General features: G+C 35.8%; 1 protein-coding gene across 1 annotated transcript in view; it reads right to left on the bottom strand.

Moving 5' to 3' along the window:
• Positions 1–24,739, bottom strand: part of HCN1 (hyperpolarization activated cyclic nucleotide gated potassium channel 1) — a 452,770-nt gene that overhangs the window by 387,610 nt on the left and 40,421 nt on the right. Inside the window, exon 2 of the mRNA XM_027520221.1 lies at positions 9,481–9,904. Within this exon, the coding sequence (XP_027376022.1) occupies positions 9,481–9,904 (424 nt within the window). The remainder of the gene's footprint in view (positions 1–9,480; positions 9,905–24,739) is intronic.

Below are 24,739 nucleotides of genomic sequence, written 5' to 3'. Positions count from 1 at the left end.
AGAAGCTTTCATCCTCATTTTTTCCCCTGATATAAGTGTCTAGAAATGACTTGTGCAAGGTAATCTTGATTTTCCTTTCCATTCAGCTGAATTTCTTTTGTTTCATATGTTTACCCAGCTCATATCCCCCACCAGTAACAAAGAAAAATGCACCACATTGAAATAATCAGCATATCATTGCAAATATTCCCACCGATGACCAACCGTGATAATGATGATGTGAAGTCTCTCAGTTGTGTCCAACTCTTTGCTACCGCATGGACTGTAGCCCACCAGGCTTCTCCATCCATGGGATTTTCCAGGCAAGAATACTTGAGTGGGTTGCCATTTCCTTCTCCAGGGGATCTCCCCAACCCAGGGAAACAACCCTGGTCTCCCGCATTGCAGGCAGATGCTTTACTGTCTGAGCCACCAGGGAAGCATCACCAACCTTAATGGAAACCATTTGGAGTCCACCACTCCTGACAGATAATGATTATCTCAAAATAGCTAGTATTTTTTCCTTCACAACTGCTTTAAATAATACGAATCCTGGGACTAGTTTCTAGAATCCTTACTCAATGTTTACTTTCCCTTTAAGATGTAATAAGAAAAAGATTTTGTCTTTTTTTTTTTTAATATGGCCTAAATGGCAGACTTAACTCAAAATAGCCACCAGAATTACATAACCAACCAAATGTATTTCCCTTTCACACTAAGACATGACTTCTCTAACACAAAATCTAAAGTGCATACATCAGCAAGTTAGAAAGAAAAGTCAAAGTAGGTCTTGCTCATGCATTGCTCAGTACAATTCAAAGGCTCTAATTTTATTTATTCTGGAGTCTTCATAACACAGTAATAATATCTTATAAAGGTGACTTTCTGTGAAAATTTCTCATATATTTCAATACTATGGTTTGTCCAGTGAAACCTGAATCGACTACTACTTTTGACATAATGCGAGCACAACTTTGTTTTCTAAAATATTTCTAATTAATAAAAAACACTTTGACGTTGTATCTGACTAAAGCAAAAGACTGACTTGGCAGAAACTGACAATAAAAAGCACATGTTTTCCATCTATGAGTAGATAATTACATTTAACATTCCCTTTAGAGATCAGCTTAATTTCGCCTCATTATTTGTAACAACAAAATCTTCTCGGGTTTCACTGTACCATTTTCCTATTATGTCATGTCTCTTCACATCTCCCCTTTTGTAGATACGTGCATCACAGAATACAAGCTAAGCAAAGTGACCTGTTCTGCTAAGATCATTACCCAGATAATTAAAGTAACACAATCTACAGCAAGGTGTTTTTATGAAACACTCTGGCAGTTGAACTAGAATTCCAGTTTAAAACAGAATCACATTACAAATTTTGGATCCACTACTCAGGAAACAACCGCATCCCAGTTTGCACTCTAACAGCACCCAGATGAGTCTAAAATAGCAGTAGAAGTAATACATGCTGTGTCGACATACACAGTGAAACAGAAAACTGAGACAGTTCTCCAGAAATTCTGGAGAAATGAAAGGCTGAATGTGCTTTGTCCTAAATTAGCCTGATTCATTTACTGCTTCAAATTTTTACTAGGTATATATTGGAAAGAAATAATGCATAATAGTATTTATAGTGCTTCCAGTACTTGGAAAAGCAGTAAGCACACTACTGAACTCTCTGTTGAAATTTTACTTGTTTTAAACTAGTGGGGACTTTTATGATAACAGTAATGCACATTTCTATAAACCTTAGAGTCTCTAAGTATGTTCAACAGTAACATATCATTTGAACCTCAAAGCCCTTCTGAGAGACTGAGCAGAAAATCATTATTATCCCCATAAATGATGAGCTAGATTGAACTCATCCACAATTTCTCTCAATTCTCTTGGAATATTTCCCAGGCCTATCCCACTTGGAAGGACATACACTTTCAAGCTGGGTTTTCAAAGTGGCCAATTTTATCAGGATGCCTTATTTAATTTAGAGCTTCTCCTCTACCCTCTATCACACTCATAGCACATCTTTGGTTTTATTTTTCTTCTATACTATAAAAATCTCCAGTTTTAGATTTAAGACACTCTACTGTTTTTCTAATGCTTGTTTACATTTGCTGAATTGAAATTTTCTTGAGGTCATAATTTAACTCATTTAGTAAGTACTCTTGTGCCCCATTATTTTCTAGACATGAAGCCAGCAGCTAAAAACACATGAAGTCTATGGTTTCTGCCCTTCTGGAGTTTAATATATAGTTGGGAAGGCAAGGTTTAAGAGAAATTACAAAGGTAAAGAATGTTACAAAGCAAAAAGCATAGGGGTATGCAGGCACATTACAGATGGAACTAACACTGCCTGAGAGATGCACTAATTCCGCCCTAGGGTATCTTAAGTTAAAGCCAAAGTCAAAGGAACACAATGTGATGGATGAACTGGGGTTGGCCAAAGGAACAAAGTTCTAGAAAAAGTGAACAACACTTGTAAAGGCCTTAAAAAAGCATATATGATAAACATAAATATGTTCAGCCTAGTTAAAAATTAATGAGAAAGTAATTTTCCAGGCTGATGTGGGGAAGACTCAGATTTCAAAGGATCTTGAATTATGGAATTTGTCCTTATGATAACGAATGTCATAGAAATATTTTCAGCAGGTGGAAGATACAGTAAAATTTGCTCTTCAAAAATATCACTTTTGAGGCCCCTGGAGGACAAGCAAGAGAGAATTTTTAAACCTAGTAATGACTCTACTATGAAAATGCAAATAAGAAATGACTGATGTTGGCTTGGACTAGGATGGTGACAGAGAGGACTGAGTGAAGGAATATTAGAATTCAGACCACATTCCAAGAAGCAGAACCAGTAGAACTTGGTTACTGTTAACTATGGAGACTGAAAGCAGAGAAGTCAGGGATACTTCTTGGATTTCTGAATTGAGTAACAAAAAATGAGAGAAGGAAGAGACCTGAAGCAGAAATGGACATACTGAGCTTGAGGAGCTCGTGAGATATTTTTATAGCAATGTCATGTAAATTTTGAAGATTAGAGATACAGAATTTGGAAGTTTGGGTTACAAGTCTAGTTATCAACATATAGCAATAGGAGCATATAAACACACACAAAACAGGAACACAGATTGGGCAATGATGGGGCATTAAGAAATTCTGATATTTTAATCTTAAAATAGGACCCTGGACATTTCAAAATTGATCTTATATTTTAGCATTAAACTGATATTTCCTCCCATATCAAAAGCATCAGTATTACACATATTAGCTTCAGGTTTCTAGCCAAAAAACATTCATAAAAGTATATATCTCACCCCTAACACATACACATATACATACACCAACACATACTTTGTCAACTTCTTTTTAATTGTCTAGACTTAATAATACTGCCTATCCAAATAGAACTCATCATACAGTACTTTAGGACTCCAGAGGATCTGCTAAAATATCCTCTTAAAAAATATATGGTAATGTTGAAAACAATTCTCTTGAAAGAAAGAATTATTTTTAGAGAACAAACAAACTCTTTCTTTAACCTGAGGAGAAAGTATAAATACAGAGAAATCATCTTTACATATGTGAATATCCACTGCCATGCATTTTAGCTAAACATAAATAGACAAGCAGTTAGGTGATTCTAAGAGAGTATCAATGAATAATTTCAAGAGAAGATAGTTTTGGTATTTCCAAATATAGAACCCTGAAGTAAAACAACCAATAGAGGACACCTAGTGGTCTTCAGCAGAATCAATATCTGCCTGCAAAAAGTATTTGGCAACTTACACAAACACAATAATATTTTTGTTAGTTGATGCACTAATCTGAGAAAGATGACATAATGAATCTCATATTTATAAATATTATAGGCATACATCAATTTAAATATTTCAAATAATTTCCATGTATCTCATTTCCTAAGATTAAAATATTAGAATTTAATGTTGTAGGCGTAAGTAAGTCACTTTGAGTATTTCTCCCTAGAATAAATAGAAAATAGAACGTACAATTTGAATAAACATCCATAAGTGCTAATTTTGAGCATAAGGTCCATTTTATACCACCATGTTTCTGGTGGTATGAAATAAAAATCTCAAGTATCATTGTATCAATAATAAAATTATATAAACATACTGTTAATATATTATTATATTAATGATTATTAACTATATCAAATATCAATACTTAAATTGTAGAACACTACAACTCATATAATGTCTTATCATATTTTATTTGATAAATATATTTCAATGGCAAGAATATTCAGCAAAGATAAACCTCCTTTTAACTAAAAAGCATCCTGCCTGATGCTGGCTATATATAAAAAATGCAACTGTGTGATAAATCTCTTTCTTAACTGATATTATTAGTTCTATCCTCAGTTGTCTCCAACCCTCCTCAATCCGCAGCATTTTAAAATGCAAACTCCCTGCCTCTAAAGCCTCCCTGACACCTTACTGTTTGAGTCAGTCCTCAGCACAAATTCCTGCCTATACCTCCAAACTCACTGCCTTGGCAACCCAGATTCTGGAGATGCAGAACTGTGCTGACTGCTTATGCTTCATGTCTCACTGACTGCACTCCTCTGTCCCATGTTTCTCATCTTAGTAATCCAGGCTCCAGCTTCAAAACTCACTTTTGAGTATCCCTGAAGCTTTCTTCTGCAAAAAAAAAAAATAAGCTGTAGTTGTTCACTCCCTCTTTTATGCCATCACTTACCACACCATCTGTGATTATTTTCTCACATGTCTCTTTTTCCTACAAAGCTGGGGTATGTTTTGTATTCTCATGTGTAGCATCTGCATATAGAAGCACTCAGTATATGCTTGGGAGGGAAGAATTAATTTTCCTTTGCAATTATTTAATGGATTTAGACCATGGAGGACTGCCATGTGTTCAGCGGATAGGTATGCCTGGACAACCGATTGTGTTTAGAACTCTGGACTATGGTACAAGGAGATTCAAGGGCAAAAAGTTGACACTGACGTTCCCTACAGACGTTTATGCCCAGGTAAAGAAAAGAAATGCATACAGGAGAATTCACAACCAGACTATGAGCATGAACAAATGCAAGCAGAGAAAGTAGAACTGTTCAAAGTAAAAGTACTGACCATTATAACATAGTCCCTCAATGTAGAATATTTTCAGAGGTGTTTGAGCATCAAATGAATAATGAATAATCCTTCAGAAAAGGAAGGCTTTCCAAACCTGAGCTGTGACACATGCAAAATTAGCAGATGCAGGAAAAAAAAAAAAAATCCATTCTCTGCCAGAAGCATTATAAAACTAAAAATCAAACAGAAAAGAGCTGTTTGGTGCAAATAAGAAGTGACAGTGGTGAGATGGGGAAATGGTTCGCTGAGAGCCTTGAAGGCAAGCAAAGAAACACAGATCTGATACCACAAACAAGGAGCCTCCCTAGATTCTAGCAGAGGGAAGGCTTATCAAAACAATGGTGTTTGCTTATGGCAAGTCTTAGAATTCTATGTGCTGTCTAAAAAATGGAAGTAGTTATAATATGCATGGTATAATTATAACAAGAGTTAGTTTCTAATCTACACCAATTAGAATGCTAAAATTATGAAAGACAGAAACTGCAGTCTGTATTAGCTCCCTGTGGAATACATTTCCTTATTAATGCCCTGTTGTTAAACATAATTTGTATATATATCTGCCTCTAAGCCAACATAAAAATCTAATACTGATTGCTATAAGAGCACTGCAATATTCCAGACACATTATTCATCTGAAATGTCTATAGACATACATGAAAATCAGAACCACAGCCCTCTTTCTTGCCTCAAAACAGGCATGTTGCTTGTGATAGGTCTAAAATCTACACCCAAATGGTTGAGAGGATAGTAAATGAGGAATAAAAAATAAAATATTATAGGTATGTATTCCAAAGCCATAGTTATTACAGGAGTTTCATGTGTTTACCATGCCTGTATTATACTGCCCATGAAGAATTTGTACTTTCTATGACATTGAATCCTACAAACAGATAACCATTGCAGACTAATATTTCTTTTCAATTATTGTTTCCAAAATATCTAATCATTTCAAGGATCATCTGCCTTTGATAAAACAACAGGGATCAGCAGCTGTAACATTCAAGGTTCCTAGAACTCTTCACCTTTACTAACCAAATAATCTCCTATTTACTAAACTCTTAATCTACCCTTAATCTCTTCAGTGGCTGGTGAATGTCAAAATTGTTAATAACATTCCATTTAATTTCTGAGGATTTCCTCACCATATGTCTCTTTTAGGAGGATCACAGAGAATGAGATCTTTCTGTGATAGGTTGCAAACCAGCACTCTGGACTGGGTCACTGACTTCACAACACTAACAACAATGCTGAATTAAAGGGATGCTTTTTTTAAGTCAAAATACAAAACTGAGAGAGATTCCATTTTCGGGAGATTATAGGAAAAGGAATTTTCTGATCTGATTTATCTAAACAATCACCCCAGATCTTCACCTCACATGGCCATACATATAAAGTTTCAGTACAGTGTCAGAGAGCTTTAATTTTGCATCCTAACGCTATTGATCTTATCATTGCTTCTGGAAGACAACTCCCCACGCCGCCTAACACCATGTTTCATAAATTTGTTGGCCAAATCAGCTCTTTCCTTCAGTATTAGCCACCATGTTTAAGTTTAGCAGGCTAGTAACATAAGGGCTAAAATTTGACATTTCTCTATTTCATTCACAATATTTTTTGAATTTATCTGGCTTTGGCACTTCTTGTTGCTTTTCAGTTGAACTAATTCAGACCAGGGGGCGAAAAAATTTCATTGAAGATGGAAGCAGTTTCCTATAGAAGGCAGCCGCTTTCCTTGGGGATGATTCATTTAGAACTGTGGCAGCTTCCAGACTTCACACATTACTTCCCCAAATTTGCTGAATTTAGCATGAGCCAGCTTGGTATTAAAACGCTCAGAACTCAAAGACATGTGGGTGAACCCACATCTTCCTCTGTACTCTTATTCCAAATGCTCAGAGAGAAACCTGATTACTTGTTGTGTTTCTACTTGTAAACACATCCTGGTGGCATTTATAAAACTTAGGTAGAGATATACTAATTTGGAACCATTCACGTTTTTTGGTGACTTTGGTTTCAATCATGCAGGTAATGCAATCATGAAATAATAAATCCATAATAAATTTGGGGTTAATTACTACTGTTTTTTTCCTCTAACAGCATTACAAACAGATATTAAATATCCATGATATATGTGACATTATATGGGGCTATCATATAATCAAGAAAACATTCTTCATGAAGTGAGCTTATGGTTCATTTACTATCAATGTCATTTATTTATAAGTAAGATTATGCCAACTCACAACTCGAGCCTGAATGGGTTTGGTTACCAAATGTCTGTAATGGCATATTAAATTTCATTTTACAGTGATGATGGCAGTGAGCCAATGCTCTTGAATTCTATCATGGCATCTGTAGAACACCATCGAGTTACACACACCTAAGTGCCTCTGACCGCTGCCAGGAACCAGAGGACAACAGTGTCCAGGAGCGTGCTCTTCTATGACTACGTAGCCTGCCATTTTATCTGATAGAATGCCATCTGTTCATCCTTCTGCCATTCTCTAGGGTAATTGGGTTCAAACTACAAGACACTGAAAATAGTCACATTGTCCACTGTATTTTTAATTGTCTGGGTATTTATATCAGTGACTTTTCTTCTCACAGGCTACTCATTAAAATAATTTTATGACCAAGTTTTAAGAGGCAAATATTCAAATCATACATTGCTTGGACCACAAAGCTCAGTTAAGAAAAGTTTTCCACGTATTTTATTGTACATATAAAATGGTATAATATTAAATCATTTATCACTAAAAGAATATATGTTATAGTGAGAAGCTGTATAGTTTTGTGATTAAGAACTTGGGATCTGGAGTCAGATTGCCAAGGCCAGAATCCCAGTTCTATCTACTACTCTGTGAATCTGGGCAAGTTAGGAAGCTTGGATGAACTAATCCATGTAAAGAATCAAATATATTACTTGACATATAATAAGCCATCAATAAATATTAGCTATTTTATCAATAATTACCTTGCTTTGATATTAACATTAGCATAATAATGTTTGAGAACCAAACATTTATTACATGTTAGATGGAATGTGCTACATAGAGACACATTACAAGATGAATCCAGTTTCTCAAATGAGCTTCATCTGATTTTAAATGTAATTCGTATCCATATTTTAAGAATGATCCATTTTTATGCCTTTTAGCAGTGTCTTATACTGGCTTTTATTGCTGCATGTCATTTCCTGAAATCCTAGGAACCAAAATGCCATCAACAAGCACACACAAAACGCTGCCAGAGTCCCACAGAAAGCAGAGCTAATGTTCACAGAAGTTTCACTTTATGACTTGTTAAACCTAAATTCCAACATATAATTCATCCTGAAAAGCATTTCTGTAGCTAGTAAAGTGGCGATTAATGCCTAGTCAGTGTGCTGCTTTCTTTAGTGCAGGTTTAGTCACTCTGGAGGCCTTTTTGACCCTTATTTTTATGCAGACAATAAAGTTCAGGTTATAATTAATTTTTAAGGTGTGTTTAGAAGGAAAAGAAAATCAAAAAACTAATATGCAGACTGTGAAATTAGGGACTTGCCCTCCTTTGCTTGGTGATGGGACATTTGACTCACATGTTTAGAAACTCCCTTTTCCAAAGCCCTTTCAGGTCCCACCCAGTTTCTAAGCCCTTTCAAGTCCCACCCACTGCCTAAGAACAATGGATGCCCTTTTCAGCAGAACATTGGCCAGATTCACTGTTTTTATTCACTGTATTATTTGTGTTTTCTATGTAATAATTTCCCTTCAGGATATGTGCTTTTCAGTATTATGAAATGATCTAGTAGGGAGAATCTACAATAAATAACCATAACACAAAGAATAACAAAGAGTAAAATTATTCCACTAAAATGTCTTTATATATACAAGTTGGAAATACACAAAAGAATCTTTTTTCTTCAAGCATGATTCTCTGAAGTTTCAATATGAGGAAACATATTCCACATTATTTCACAGAACTAATGATACAAACTAGCAATCGGACCCTACAATTTTGTCAAAGATGGCACTTGATGTGTTAGATAAAACAAATTAATATTACGTGGTATATAAAAACAATCTCCCATGGTGAAGGAGCAGTTGCACTGGTTAAGATAAATATTTGCTGATTAAAGTAGATTTGCTTTTGAAAAGACTGAAGTGGCATAAGACAATTGCCTTACAATCGCTAACTTCTTCACTTTACTCAAATTCAATTTTCAACCATATCTTTTAAAGTTGCAAATGTATCACTATGTACCAAAAAGAAAAAAAATGAAATTTTTCTTTTTGAACTTCATAAAACTCATTATACATAGCACAGCTGTTCATTTTAAAACCACTGTAGTTTAAAATCTCATGATATAGAAACTTTATATAAAGGAAAAGATATGTCTTACCTCTTCCCACTGATGTATGTATCTAATTAACCTTGAAAGTCGTAATAAACGCAAGAGACTGAGAATTTTTGTAAACCTCACAATGCGAAGTGCCCTGGCTGTCTTGTAAACTTCCGAATCCATTCCTTTTTCTACAATGAGAAAGATATAATCCACTGGGATTGATGAGATGAAGTCAACCACAAACCAGCTTTTTAAATAATTCATCTTGATCACTTTAGGGTCCAGGATGATTTCAGAACTGTCTTCATTGACAGTCCCAGTCCTGAAATTCATGATCAAGTCCAAAAGGAAAACTGTATCTGAAGCCACATTGAAAATAATCCATGGTGTTGTTGTCTGTTCTGTAAAGAATGTGATTCCAACTGGTATGATGACCAGATTTCCAACCATCATTATAAGCATTATTAAATCCCAATAAAACCTACAATAAATAAAAGAAATCATATTTTAAGACGTAGACAATAATCAGTCCTCCTCCTCCCCCACCACCACCATAAAAATTATTACAGAGTCAGACATGACTGAGCACAAGCACAAAGTTAAATAAATGAACAAATTGCTCATTTGGTAAATAAGATAGCTCTTTCAATGGCCATAAAGTTAAATCTAAGTAAAATAAATATATTCCTTAAGCAAGGCAGTGTGACTACAGAATTCTAACAATTATTTGAGATGAAGTTATACAAATAAGTTCATGAAGACCCATACCCCCATTTATCCCATAAAGAAGTAAAAATAAACTCCCTTTATAGTTTCAATATGGATGAAAACAGGGAGATCTATATTATAAAGAACTACTTTAAAGAAGACTCTTTGGAGGTACTTTGAAGTATTTTATATATAAAATCTTCAATCATAGATTAGAATAAACAGTAATAAATAGGGCACATAAAAACTATGGTACTGCAAATTTATAACTACAGATTAGGTCAATCACAAATTCTAGAACTGCCACAGCTTCATAGCACTCCAAATATTTATGCTCTATTTTTCTTAATTTGAAAAGAGAAAACATTATTAATTTTGTTCTGAGGCTAAAAATATTTAAACAGACACTAGGTTTAAAATCAGAATCTACTTAAAATCTGCACTTTTAACACTGCTTAATTGAACAGCTACTTTAAATAGATTGCCACTATTTTTCCAAACAATTATTTGTTTAAAATTTCTGATTTCATTTTCAACATAGCTGTGATTATTAGCTACCTTTTGAAACATTCTTATCCCACCTTATATTAAAATTAGGAAGTTTATTCCAGGTTAATATTGTACTAACATAGAGTTAAGATTTATCAGAATATGACAAATTCATCAAAGATTATTTTAATATTGCTTTCATTTGATTTCTTTAAAGTCTATTGACACTGTAGTTAGGCTAGGTAATAGACCACACTTGTTACAGTATAGACTTGTAAAAGTAAAGAACCAAATCAACTAATACAACTCTATGGTCATAAAACAGTCTACAGAAACATGGGCTACTGCATTCTGGTTGAAGATGTAGTCTCTGAGCAGTTATTTTTTACAAAAATTGTATAAATTTTCATGACAGACATTTCTGTTAATCAAGACATTTTTATTTTATATTAGTTCTCCTACTTAGACTATTTGGGCTACATTTTTTTAAGGCATACATTTGCATGAACCTTTCAAAGTTATTATCATTCCTAATTATGAGTGACTCTTCGGTTAAAAGTAGTAGAAAGTAGTAGTACAAGAAAGAACTATAATAGTCTCACTCTGCCCTTGTTTCTACTCTCACCTCGGAATTATATAAAAGATTAATGTTTCTCATTTTGAAGATTTCACCAGTTTTTCTGTCAAAACTTACCTATAGATTTATGGACAAGTATACAAATACAAAATGTCAATCATATATCATGCCCTGGTAATTACAACGAAATCCTTTCTCTCTCTTTTTTTTTTCCTTTCCTAATGGAAATGCAAAATATGCCATTTAATACACTAAGGACAGAGGAGAGATGTAGATAACACGCAATACTGTAACAGACGTTTCACAAAAAAGTGACACCACTGAACTCTAAAATGCAATCATGTGTGCCCTGAGGATTTTCACTTCACTGGACCCTTATCATCTCTTCTCAGGGCTCCACTCTGCTTTTCCCTGAAACGCTGCTGTTCCCTTGGGTGTCACACATAGCCCTTTTATCTTCTATTCTACACATGCTCTTTGGGCAATATTATACACTCATCCATGTCTTTCATGATTAATTCATAACTGATGACTACAAAATGACTATCTCCCGTCCATTCCTGTCTTCTAAGCCTCCTAATCCTAATAATCAACAGTCTAATTAAATCTATCCCCTTGCATATCTCATACTCATGTCAGACAACACACCCAAGCTCAATCTCATCACCTTCCCTCCCACAAATATCCCTCAGATGTTTCCTATGCCAGAAAATGGTACAATGTTATACCTCATTTGGAACCATCCTAGATAGCTGGAACCAGCCTAGGTAACCCCTGGCCAAAAATCTACTCAATTTCATTATTCAATCAATTACCAAGGCTATTTGGTTCTAACATGTAAATGTAAGTTGAATTCATCCATTTGCCCTTTACCATTCCCACTGCAGCTGTCTTCAACCAGAAATTCTCACCAACTGTTTAATTCAGAGAGAAGTTACTTAAATTATCTAACCCTAAATTTTCTTATCTGTAAAATAAAGATTATTATAGAACCAAGTGTTGTTGTTTTTTTAAGTACTATATGCAAATCACAGATGCTAGCATATAACAAGCTGTGGCACACAATGTTGGAGTTATACTTAGTATTCATTTACCTTTCCTTGCTTACCAAAAGAAATCCAATTTTGGGAGAGGAGTCAGGAGCCTTTTGAAAAATACTCATTTTTAAAAACATGCTTATATTTCTGCTTTTTTTTTTTAAGGGAAAATCATATTCTACCCTTCTTAGTCAACAGAAATGAAAAGGATAAAGTGTCATCCACTCTTTTTTATAGCGATAATGTTTACCACACCATGGCTTTTTATTAGTGGTGCTTAGTAAGGACTGAAGCCATTAGATATCTCAATATCAATATGATGCTCAATTAAACCTTATAATTTCCTTTTAAAGTATCATTGACCCTATTTTGCAGTCATAAACACAATTCTGTAGACTTTGCATAATATAACACTTCTTTGGTTAACATGGATTCATTCCTTAGCTAGCAAGGAAAATATAGTTATCACTCACTCTAGAAGTTGCTTTAAAAAACAGCAATGAAGATGTTCCTGAAAACTGACCTCATGAGACTCACAGGTCTCTGGCCATGAGTTTCTCTTCTTAACTCTTTGCTCTGAAAGTTTCTTTTCCCCTTAACTCAATTTCTATGTCTTGTACATTTTATTACAGAATTGCCTTTCCTACCTACCCCCTTTTTGCATACCCACTGTTGTGTCTCGACTTCAGGCAAAGCTAGCTCTTTCTTAGAATATCTCAAAAAGTCTCCTGTCTATGTTATCCGATCAATTCAACCCACAAGTTCCAGAGCACCATCTAACATGTAACATACAGGTGAAAACCAACATGGACCCTCTCATTTAAGTAAAAACACCAAGGCACTCCCTAATATAGCTTCCTCCTCCCTTCTTATCTCTTCTTTAACATTTTATGGTAAGTACCTTATGACTCAAGCAAGATAGTACTTACTTTTAATCGCCATCATCATACCTAGGTACATATGTATGAGATATGGTCACTTCCATTCTACGAGTTCCTTTTCCTATCAGCATTCTACCTGTCCTTCAAGTCCCGTTCTGGCAATTAATTTTTAGGCTTTTTTTTTTTCTTCTTTACAACCCCCAGAACATTTATTTTCAGTATGTTTCTTATTTCATTTTTGCTCTTGTTACTAATTATTTGAAGTTCAAAACTATCCTATCCTTACATGTATATATATATGTATGGCTCAGTCCCTTTGCTGTTCATATGAAACTAACAAAACACTGTTAACTGGCTAGTCCCTGATAGGAAATAAAAAGTTAAAAAAAAACTATTTTGTCTTCTATTTAACTTCTGCACTAATGCAGACAGTATCCAGGACGGCAAATGCTAAGAAGATATATTAATTAAATTTTAAGTAGAAACATACACTTCATGAAGATATTTAAAGAAATCCTTTTTTAATAAGTTAAAGGTCATTAATGTAGTAAATACTTTCCTAATATACCTTTTGGGCTTCTCAGGTGACACTAGTGGTAAAAAAAACCCACTTGCCAATTTGGACAACATAAGAGACACGGGCTTGATCCCTAGGTCAGGAAGATCCCTTGGAGAAAGGAACAGCAACACACTCCAGTGTTCTTGCCTGGATAATTCCATGGACAGAGGAGCTGGCAGGCTACAGTCCATGGGGTCACAAAGAGCTGGACATGATTGGGCAACTAACATTTTTACTATAAAGATATATAAAAGATTATATAACTCTAGATTTTATTGATTGAGGACTTTTATAATATAGGACACATTAAAATAAACAGAAAACTAAGAGATTAAAAATATACTCTTAGGTCAGACAACCTGCAAGCAAACAGTTTTGGATTTGACATCTTGTTTTGAATGTTATAAAACCTTCTCTTATTCATCCTCCTCTTAGAGACAGTAGTTGTCAAAGATAATGATTAGACTTTGAAGGTAGTCTAGGGTTCAAATCCTAGTAGCGTTAGTTGTCGGAGAAGGCAATGGCAACCCACTCCAGTACTCTTGCCTGGGAAATCCCATGGACATGGACAGAGGAGCCTGGTAGGCTACAGTCCATGGCGTCGCAAAGAGATGGACACGACTGAGCGACTTCATTTTCACTTCTCACTTTCATGCATTGGAGAAGGAAATGGCAACCCACTCCAGTGTTCTTGCCTGGAGAATCCCAGGGATGGCGGAGCCTGGTGGGCTGCCGTCTATGGGGTCGCACAGAGTCAGACACAACTGATGTGACTTAGCAGCAGCAGCATTAGCTGTATGGTTTGGGGCAGGGTATTTAACTGTTGTGACCTTCAGTTTTCTCCTATTCTCAGAGTTTCTCTGCCAGGAGGACTGCATAAAATCATGTATGCAAAGTCTATAGAACTTGTGATATAGAAAACTAACTTTCTCTATAAATCCAACACTCACCAGAAAACCAAATCTTGACAATTACAATATAATAACAGCCTAGGTAATCATTTTTGCCTTACACTAAAAGTAGATAAAATTCACAAACTAAAAATGGTATTTCAATAATAATTAATATATCACTAAAAGCTATGATCACTTTAATTACTAATAAATGATATTCATAGACAAATTGTTTTTATGTTAATCAATTTCCCCCTGTAAGCATTTAGGAAAAAAACTTCTGCAAATGGTACCAGATGTACACATAGCTATATGGTTTTTCCAGTAGTCTTGTACGCACATGAGAGTTGGACCATGATTCTTTGGCTGAGTGCCAAAGAATTGCTGCTTTTGAATTGAGGTGCTGGAGAAAACTTTTGAGAGTCCCTTGGACAGCAAAGAAATCAAAGTAGTCAATCCTAAAGGAAATCAACCCTGAATATTCATTGGAAGGACTGATGTTGAAGCTGAATCTTCAATACTTTGAAGACCTGATGCAAAGAGTCACATCTTTTTTCATTGAAAAAGACTCTGATGCTGGTTCTTTTCCTGATCCCTGATGCTGGGAAAGATTGAGGGCAGGAGGAGAAGAGGGTGACAGAGAATGAGATGGTTAGAAGGCATCACTGACTCAATGAACATGAATTTGAACAATTCCAGGAGATAGTGAAGGACAGGGAAGCCTGGCATGCTGCAGTCCATGCGGTTGCAAGGAGTCAGATATGACTTAGCAACTGAGCAACATCTCTTTTACCTATGGTTGAAGTCAGTTGATACGATAAACTAGTCCCCCTACTCACACTTAAAAGTCACTCCTAACAATTATATCTTTAGATGTCAAACATAAATTAGGCATACACTTGTAAACCAACTTATTAGGTTTATCAACCTAAACAAATAAATAAAGGTCCAGATGGATTTACTTTTTTATAAAACACATAGTCTTTGCAATTACATTTCAAATTTTATTTAAAACTGATTCAATTTTCAAAAGTCCAATTAACAGCCTGATTATTGGGCTGATTATCTCTTGAATAACATGATGTCTTCTCTTAAATGCTATGTCCCCTTCCTAGTACTATCAGTGGCAATTCACCCCACCAAGTCTTAGCAGCCAATACCTGAGCTTTGATCTGACAGGTTCCTGGACATTCTTTGTCACCTTACAAATCTCATTACTTACACACAGAATATTCACACTGGGGTTAATATTTTGTAGGACACATGCCTATCCTAAGCCTTGCAAACAAGTTTTCCAAGTCAACCCTATTATGGGGTCTAATGCCTTGTTGTTTCACAGGGACAAATTCATGTCTAAAGGGGGTGGGGAATGAAGGTATCAGAAAACACAGACAAATATAGGTATTTGAAGTGAAAATACACTAGCTTTCTCAGTACAGTAAATATCCCAATTTGTAGGAAAGTTTAGCTTAACTTATGGATAAAATTAATTTAAACTGTATTTGAAGACAAATGCTTTCCAGTAAACAGCAATTTAGCCAATAAGAACTTGAGTATGGTGGGAGGTACATTATGTTTTAGCTAATCTTATTTATTAAAATGAGCTAAAGGGACAGAAATTTAATCCCTAAGAAGGTATTGGATTTGTCCCAGGCCAGGAAAAAGTAAACATGTTTGTTCTGCTTCCCCCTTCCTCTGAAACTGCAGTTTTTTCTTTGTGTGTTAATTTTCTTCCATAATAGCCTTAAAGTGAAGTTAAAGTGAAGTCGCTCAGTCATGTCCGACTCTTTGCGGCCCCATGGACTATAGCCTACCAGGCTCCTCTGTCCATGGGATTTTCCAGGCAAGAATACTGGAGTGGATTGCCATTTCCTTCTCCAGGGGATCTTCCCAACCCAGGGATCGAACCCAGGCCTCCTGCATTGCAGGCAGATGTTTTACCCTCTAAGCCAGAGTAAACTCTTCAATAATAGCTTTATATTGGTCCATATACTCTCATTTGTGGCATTTTAAAATTCTGTTCACTCCTTCCCCAAACTTTCAGTTTCTATGACTTGGCATTTTCATAATTCTTCACTCATTTTTATATATTAGCAGAAATTAACTTTCCTCAAGCTTTACCTGACATTTCTTTTTCCACCATTAAAGTGGGCATTCTATAAGACAAGGTCAGCCCATATTTCATCCCTCTATTCACTCTCTCATTGGTCTCATCAGCCACACATGCTCACCTGATATGGTAATGTAAATGGTTATCACTGGCCTTAACCTCTGAGATAAACTGATGCATTTCTAATTACATCCTGCATAATTAGTGGCCTCTGAGTATCCCAGTGGAACAGCCATCTCAAAGACTGAAATCCAAACCAATGAACCTTACAGCCTTAAAATAATTCTCCTGATATTATGTCTGCTTATTGTAGCATAGCTTCTTTTTTTTTCTGTTAGCCAGCCACTAAGCAGAAAATTTTTAAATTATCCTTGATCCCTCTGTAATCCCAATTCTAGCCTTTGGTCATTTGCCCAGACTTACATTCCTTCTAATACAATAGTTTTCACATTCAGCTTTTCACTTTGTTCCAATGCCATCATTCTTTATGAAGTTTATATTATATCATTCTTCTGCTTACTAATTTTTCTGTTTCTACCTGCCCCAGGAAATTACTTCCTATTTATATCTACCAGACTTTTCCTATTGCTTGCAAAATGAAATGTAATAATTCAAAATCCTCTAGAGTATGCACCAATCCTGTGTCTGGAAGCTTATCTTTTTGTACACAGATGATCCTCAACTAAATTCACAGTGGGGGAAGGAGAGGGTAGGATAGGCTGAGAGTAGCACTGACATGTATATATACGATCCCACGTGTAAAACAGATAGCCAGTGGGAAGCTGCTATGTATACTTAGAGCTGGTTAACGTTATTGTACAGTAGAAACCAGTACAACATTGTAAAGCAATTATTAAATAAACAATTAAATAAACTTAAGAAAAAGACTGTTTTTCAGACTCTGTCTTTGCCATTGCCAAACAAGTATCTGGGATTTTCTTTTCCCAAAACCCACACCCTACCTCTATGTTAATGGTCAGCTTAAATACCAGTTTATTCAGATTACCTTCTTTTATTCCATTCCCAGATGAGCTGGAATTTTGTCTTCTTCCTTCCCCAAACCCCTATCTCAAGTTCTCTGTGAATTCCAGCATTTGAGGGCACCGATGAGTGAATACTCAATACCACACCATAATGAGATGTCAGCAATAATTTGATAAAGACCATTTAAAAAAAGATGTCTGAAAATACTGCTTTCGTGCTTATTCCAAGCCAAACTCTATGCCAGTTTTCTTTACTCTTAAATTGCTTAGCAAATATGTTTCAGATTTCCCAATGATCAAATTCCAAATAAATCAAATTTATCTTAGAGTGTTTATTACAATATTGTAAGATTTTAATTAAAATACACATGATCACTTGTTCTTTTGTATGGTTTGGAAATTAATAGCTATGTATTTATTTTTTACTTCTTCTTGAGTGGTATGTCATATTTTTACACATATTTTCTTGCTTTTAAAAAACAGGAATAAAAGATGTAATTCAAGGATACTTTCATGTTATTCAAATTTACTTCAAATGAAGGCTACAACTTTTATTCCTCTGAACCAAAACATCTGCTTATCCTTAAATTTCCCATATGAAATACATTTCTATAAGTCTATAGCTTTCATCAGAAGTTTCAGAATGAAGAACTCCCTGAAAATTAAGTAATCCTATGCTGTGGTATTGTCTTTATGATGACATATAGATATTACATAAAAACAAAAATCCTAAATGTATAAAAGGTGAGTATAAAATGTATAAAATAGCTCCTACTCTTTTTTAGAGTCCCTTAAAAAGTCTAATTTAAAACTATTTCTTAGCTTCTTAGTATTTTTTAATCAAGTGATTTTTAAAAATTTTACTCTCTTTGACTCTCAGCATTTAATTCTTTAAGGAAAGCAAAAATATTGTCAGGAGTCATGTCAACCAAAATGTATTCTAGTACCATTTATTCTAGCATAAGATTCACTAAGTTGAGTCTGTTCTTTAACTGTCTCCAGGGACAGACTAAAGGCCATTAGGTCTTTAGTCTGATGGATAGTCCCATGACATAGACAATGAACGCAACTTTATTTTGAAGCTCAGTTAAACGACTATCAGTTGTGCAGGGCTTTATATTTGATGATACACTTTCATCTGACCAATCTGAAATTTTAAAAAGAAGGAAGGTGACTGATTTCTCCCTGTCTAAATGCATGGCTAACTTAAGGTGTATTCAGATTTGGAGTTTCCATTCCAAAATAATTCTTCCCTCATTGCTAACATAATCTTCTCATCACACTGCTTATTTTCAGGTCATCCGTCTCTCTCATTGCTGATAACGCAAGTCAATTCCCCCATGTTTCTCATTGCTCAGTAGATCTTGGTAAGCCTTCATCTTCTTTGTTCACTCTAACCTGCTGATGCCATGTAGATTTTTTGCATTATTGCTCCAGTTTGAGATGTGATTTAAGGTTCAGAATGAATATCCAAGCACATTATTGTGTCTGGAATGTTGCAAGATGTCTCCACTTTATGGATGTGTTGGAATGTGCGGATGATCCTCATTTTTACGTATAATAATACCTCATTGAATTTTGAAAAAGAAAGAACATCAAGGCACTGACTTGTAAGTAATATTCATTAGATAACAGGCATTTTGTAAACAATTTTGATTACAAAATTTATTTTGATACTCAAAACAGCCACATTAGATTATGGGCAGCATAATCTAAATTTAACAAGAGGAAACAATCTCATCCAGGGAAAGATCTTTCTTAAATTCTTGTAGCAGGAAATGAGAAAACAGCCTTGAACCCAAGACCAATTCCCATGTTTACACTCCTTCTACAATATTCAAAGCCTGAATAAATGATTCAAGGATTTTAAGTGGCATTAAAAAAAAAAAATGCTTTCTCACAATATAGCCACACATTCACCTGTCCTTATCAGTCACCATGTGAAATGATAACAAAATTGCTTTCACAAGTGTAAGCCCTAACAGGGAACAGACTGTGGTGCTCTGGATATGGGCTTTGGTTTCTGTGCCTTTCAATGCAGAAGCCATTGAAAGCTTAGCTACATCCCCAGGGAATCAACATGACAGCTCATCTGTCCATATGCCCAGTAGCACACATCAAATAAAAGAGCTTTGGGATTACCTGTTTCAAACTCTTTTCACCTTGGCCTACAAAGATACCTCACTAGTGTATAAAGCAAAGTCAGTTCAGAAGCTCTATAGGTAAAAAACACTTGGAAAACTAGAGTCAAATTTAGTACCAAGCAAATATTTTCTCCAAATACATTATACTAATTCCAAAAAATACCTTCCACATAGCAGGAAGATACAGTCTGAGAAATGGAAACATAAATGACATACAAATTCTATACTTAAGAACTTCCAACTTAATGGAAAAAGGAAAACTTGTACTCATTAAATAAGACTAGAAGAGAATTTAAGACCTGGTCATAAGTAGTACACTGCAGGTACTATGGGTTTTCAAAAGAGAAAAATCATTGTTCATCTGTTTAAAGAAACTACAATTATTAAAGAAACTCAAAAACAGCATTTGCTGAGGACTTCCTGAGGTTGCCTTTTACTCGTGGCACAAACATTAATTTATGAACACATACATTCTGCTTCCTGAGCTTGTCCTTATGCATACAAAGAGAATTAGGCACAACCACAGTCCTCAAGAAAATAAGGACTAGGAAAGACAATCAATAGTGTTTCTAAAACAGACTTAGAAAAAGCCTTACTAAGGCACACAAAGGAGAGAATGATCAAGTCTTCCTTGGGGGAAGGAGAGGTGGGCAGGGTTCACACAGTCAGTTAGTTTATACCTTCCCTACACAACTGCAAAAACTTGTCTGGCCTAGACAGTTCAGTTCAGTTCAGCCACTCAGTCATATCCAACTCTTTGCAACCCCTTGAACTGCAGCACACCAGGCCTCCCTGTCCATCACCAACCCCCAGAGCCTACCCAAACTCATGTCCATTGAGTCGGTGATGCCATCCAACTATCTAATCCTCTGTCGTCCCCTTCTCCTCCTGCCTTCAATCTTTCCCAGCGTCAGGCTCTTTTCAAATGACTCAGCTCTTTGCATCAGATGGCCAAAGAATTGGAGTTTCAGCTTCAACATCAGTCCTTTCAATGAACACCCAGGACTGATCTCCTTTAGGATGGACTGGTTGGATCTCCTTGCAGTCCAAGGGACTCTCAAGAGTCTTCTCCAACACCACAGTTCAAAAGCATCAGTTCTTCGGCACTCAGCTTTCTTCACAGTCCAACTCTCATATCCATATGTGACTACTGGAAAAACCATAGCCTTGACTAGACAGACCTTTGTTGGCAAAGTAATGTCTCTGCTTTTCAATATGCTATCTAAGTTGGTCATAACTTTCCCTCCAAGGAGTAAGCATCTTTTAATTTCATGGCTGCAGTCACCATCTGCAGTGATTTTGGAGCCCAGAAAAATAAAGTCAGCCATTGTCTCCCCATCTATTTGCCATGAAGTGATGGGACCAGATGCCATGATCTTAGTTTTCTGAATGTTGAGTTTTAAGCCAACTTTTTCACTCTCCTCTTTCACTTTCATCATGAGGCTCTTTAGTTCTTCTTCACTTCCGGCCATAAGGGTGGTGACATCTGCACTATACCTCAAACATTTATTGAGCAACAAAACCATTAGTCTCTAGGCTGACACTAGGCAGTTGCCAGATTTGCCACAGGAATGCCAAGAGAAATAGTTACGAAAAAGGAAGATAAAGGGAATAAATGCCATGGAAAAGTTAAAAGGCCTGGTGATGTATTTTATCCCTTAGTTAATGCTTTAGCTCCAAGGCAGTACCAAGTGTTTTCTCTTCATAAATTTTAAAACTTGGCTTTCCCAGTTAAAATGAAAGATCATGATCAAGGATAGCCAAGAATGTGATCAAATCAAAGCTCAATTAAAAAATGCTAAGTTCTGTTTATAGTTATAAATTTTATAATACCATATTTTTTTCCTCAAAATACTTTTAAAAATAATATCCATTTATTTAACAGTCAACTTCTGAAGGTAAAGATTGATTTCCACAGATTCTAGGTTCTATGTGGATAAATAGGAGTAATACTTCCATTTAGTTGACATTTTTCCCTAAAACAATGATACTAAAAGATGTTGTTTCCTACTTGAATTGCATTGAGATTTTCACCCACTTCCAGCTGCATGTTATCTGAGGAGCAGAAGGAGTGATGTGTTGAGGAAGAAAATGCTTCTACCAGGAGCATATGCTGCCAGGTCTGTAACAAGTAATCAGGGTGTGTGGGCAGAGTAGCATTTGTTGTGGGATACTTAAGAATTGAAGACCAAATTTCTTTAATAGTCTGGGCAACTCACACAAACACTGGGACAAATATTAAGCAGAATTGCCAGGTTAATGAGAAATTGCAGTCACCTACAAGGAATCGAATGAAATACACCCCAATCCACTTCAGTCCCCACCAACAACTCACATATGTACTTTTCTGCATAGTTGTACCTAGAAATGTTTGGCCTTTCTCCATTCACCTCACCCTTCTTCATTCAATGGTACTTACCAAACCTTTTTTTTTTCCTTCAAAAAGAAGCAATAGGAGGTTGCTCGGCAGATAACTGAATACCATTAACATGTTGAACATACAGGTATGCTTTTCCTGTAGCCCAGTGACTTGAAGGAAAATGTTACACTTATTCAAAATTTACTAAATTCTGCAAGAAGATTTTGTGATGTGTACATTTTGCACATTTCAGTTCACTTTAAAAGACATGGCTTCCACCTTCAGGTAGAAGTGATAGGTTGGGTGTTTAGTTTCTTCAACAGCTAAAAAGCAAATACAAAACAAGAAACTTGTAAAGAAATAAAATCTCAGACTTGTCTTGGTGTCAGAGAGATAACTGAAAAATAAAAAGTGAAGATCCAAGAAATGATCTTATATATGTATCAAAGATAGCAATTCTAGGAATAATTATTTTGTTGTGTTTTGCGATTACTAATTCAAAGTCTTTATTTCAAAACCATATGGTCTATATGACAATATAAAGATGAAAAGAAAATATTAACCTATAGAATAGTTTTATGAGAATTAAATCATGCCAAAACTGTTGGCAGTTTAAAATTTGTATAAATGTCTTAATTTACATTTCTACCTGTGTCTGACCTTTTCTTTCACTAATCCTCAACCTGATCACGGAGCTTTAGACAAGCTAATCTAATTACTAATCCTCCGTGCGTCCTTTTCTTGATTTCTTCTGCCTAGTTCCTCCCTGCAAGTGTTTGGAATACACTTCAGCACCTTATTTCTCTTCTTAATCTTTTCCATCCTCAAATGGACCAGCAATTCCTCCAGCCCAGTCCTAAATTCTCTAATCCAGTCTCTCTTCTTTTTCTTCTACTTGTGTGGCACATGAACCTTCATTTCAGTTCAGTTCAGTCACTTAGTCGTGTCTGACTCTTTGCAACCCCATGGACTGCAGCATACCAGGCCTCCCTGTCCATCACCAACTCCCAGAGTTTACCCAAACTCATGTCCATCAAGTCAGTGATGCCATCCAACCATCTCATCCTCTGTCATCCCCTTCTTCTCCCACCTTCAATCTTTCCCAGCATCAGGCTCTTTTCAAATAAGTCAACTCTTCACATCAGGTGGCCAAACTATTGGAGTTTCAGCTTCAACAGCAGTCCTTCCAATGAACACGCAGAACTGATCTCCTTTAGGATGGACTGGTTGGATCTCCCTGCAGTCCAAGGGACTCTCAAGAGTCTTCTTCAACACCACAGTTCAAAAGCATCAGTCTTCTGCTCTCAGCTTTCTTTATAGTCCAACTCTCACATCCATACATGACCACTGGAAAAACCATAGCCTTGACTCAACAGAGCTTTGTTGGCAAAGTAATGTCTCTGCTTTTTAGTATGCTGAATGTATTAACCCTAATCTAAGAGCAAGCAATAGCATCTCCAAAATACCTTTACAGATAGGAAGTGGGGGGGCAAGTTTTCAGTGTGGGAAAGGGATTTAAGAGGAATTTGAAGTAAAACTATTTCCTTAGCCAGCACACTGTTTTTAATTAATTATGGGTCAATAAAAAATAATAATATATCCCAAAGAGACTTATTCACACATCATACAAGATTGCAAAAATCATTTATATGGGTGGGCATAAACTCTCACAAGCCATCTCTTGATATTTTTTTGGAAGGTAAGGATCATGTATTCTTCTAATACATTTAAAGAAAATCTGCAACAGTGCAGTGCAGGCAGTAAGCCCTAGAGAAGCATTCATGGACTGAATAAAGAAATTACCTCCAGGCATGGCCAGGTGCCCCAGGCATACAATCCTTAAGTACCTTTGCTTTTCTTTCACACAGAAAAAAATGCTTTGTATTTTTTATGTGTATAGGGACAATTTTTTAAGGTCTATTTCTCCAACTACAATGGATGTACCATGGTCAGGAACCACATCTGTTTCTCCTTTCCATGGGTGCCCATTGTCTAATTCAATGCCTGCAATTACAGTGATTTCTCTAAACATCTACTGAATAAATGATGCATGAATACTCAGGGCTTTAAGAAATAAAGGCACAGTATCGGAATTTCAGTCTACAAGTATCTGTTCCTTGAATATTTCATTCTTAATATCAGGAAAACATGGACAAGCTAGAAGATATCCAAAAGAGACTAAGCGGAAAAGAAAATTAAAGAAATGAAAACCTTCCCTGTGAGGAAAGACTTAAAAAGCTGAATACATAAAGCTGGACTAGATTAAAACTGAAGAAATGTGAACAGATGCCACACATTTTTTAAAGTGAAGAAGGACTTAGTTTAAACAGTAGAGTGAGAGCATAGAGGAGGAGCCATGGAACTCATAGTGGCTGGTCTCACAAACCCCAACAGCTTCCAAGAAATCGGTCACAGAGGGCAAAACAAGAAAGTGTGTTGTGCTTGGAAGAATATTTTTCAAACACCTTGGGCCCCCGAGGCTTCCAAGTGGCTTGTCTTGAGATCAGAACCCAAGGATTGTTTGGTCTTCAACCCATCCAGGGATCTATGATGGTTTCTAGTGAGTGGAAACTTGC

This window comes from Bos indicus x Bos taurus, chromosome 20 (genome assembly GCF_003369695.1).
Source record: "Bos indicus x Bos taurus breed Angus x Brahman F1 hybrid chromosome 20, Bos_hybrid_MaternalHap_v2.0, whole genome shotgun sequence".
Taxonomy (NCBI): domain Eukaryota; kingdom Metazoa; phylum Chordata; class Mammalia; order Artiodactyla; family Bovidae; genus Bos; species Bos indicus x Bos taurus.
Note: the sequence above shows the minus strand (reverse complement) of the source record. Positions and strands in the feature narration are given on the sequence as shown.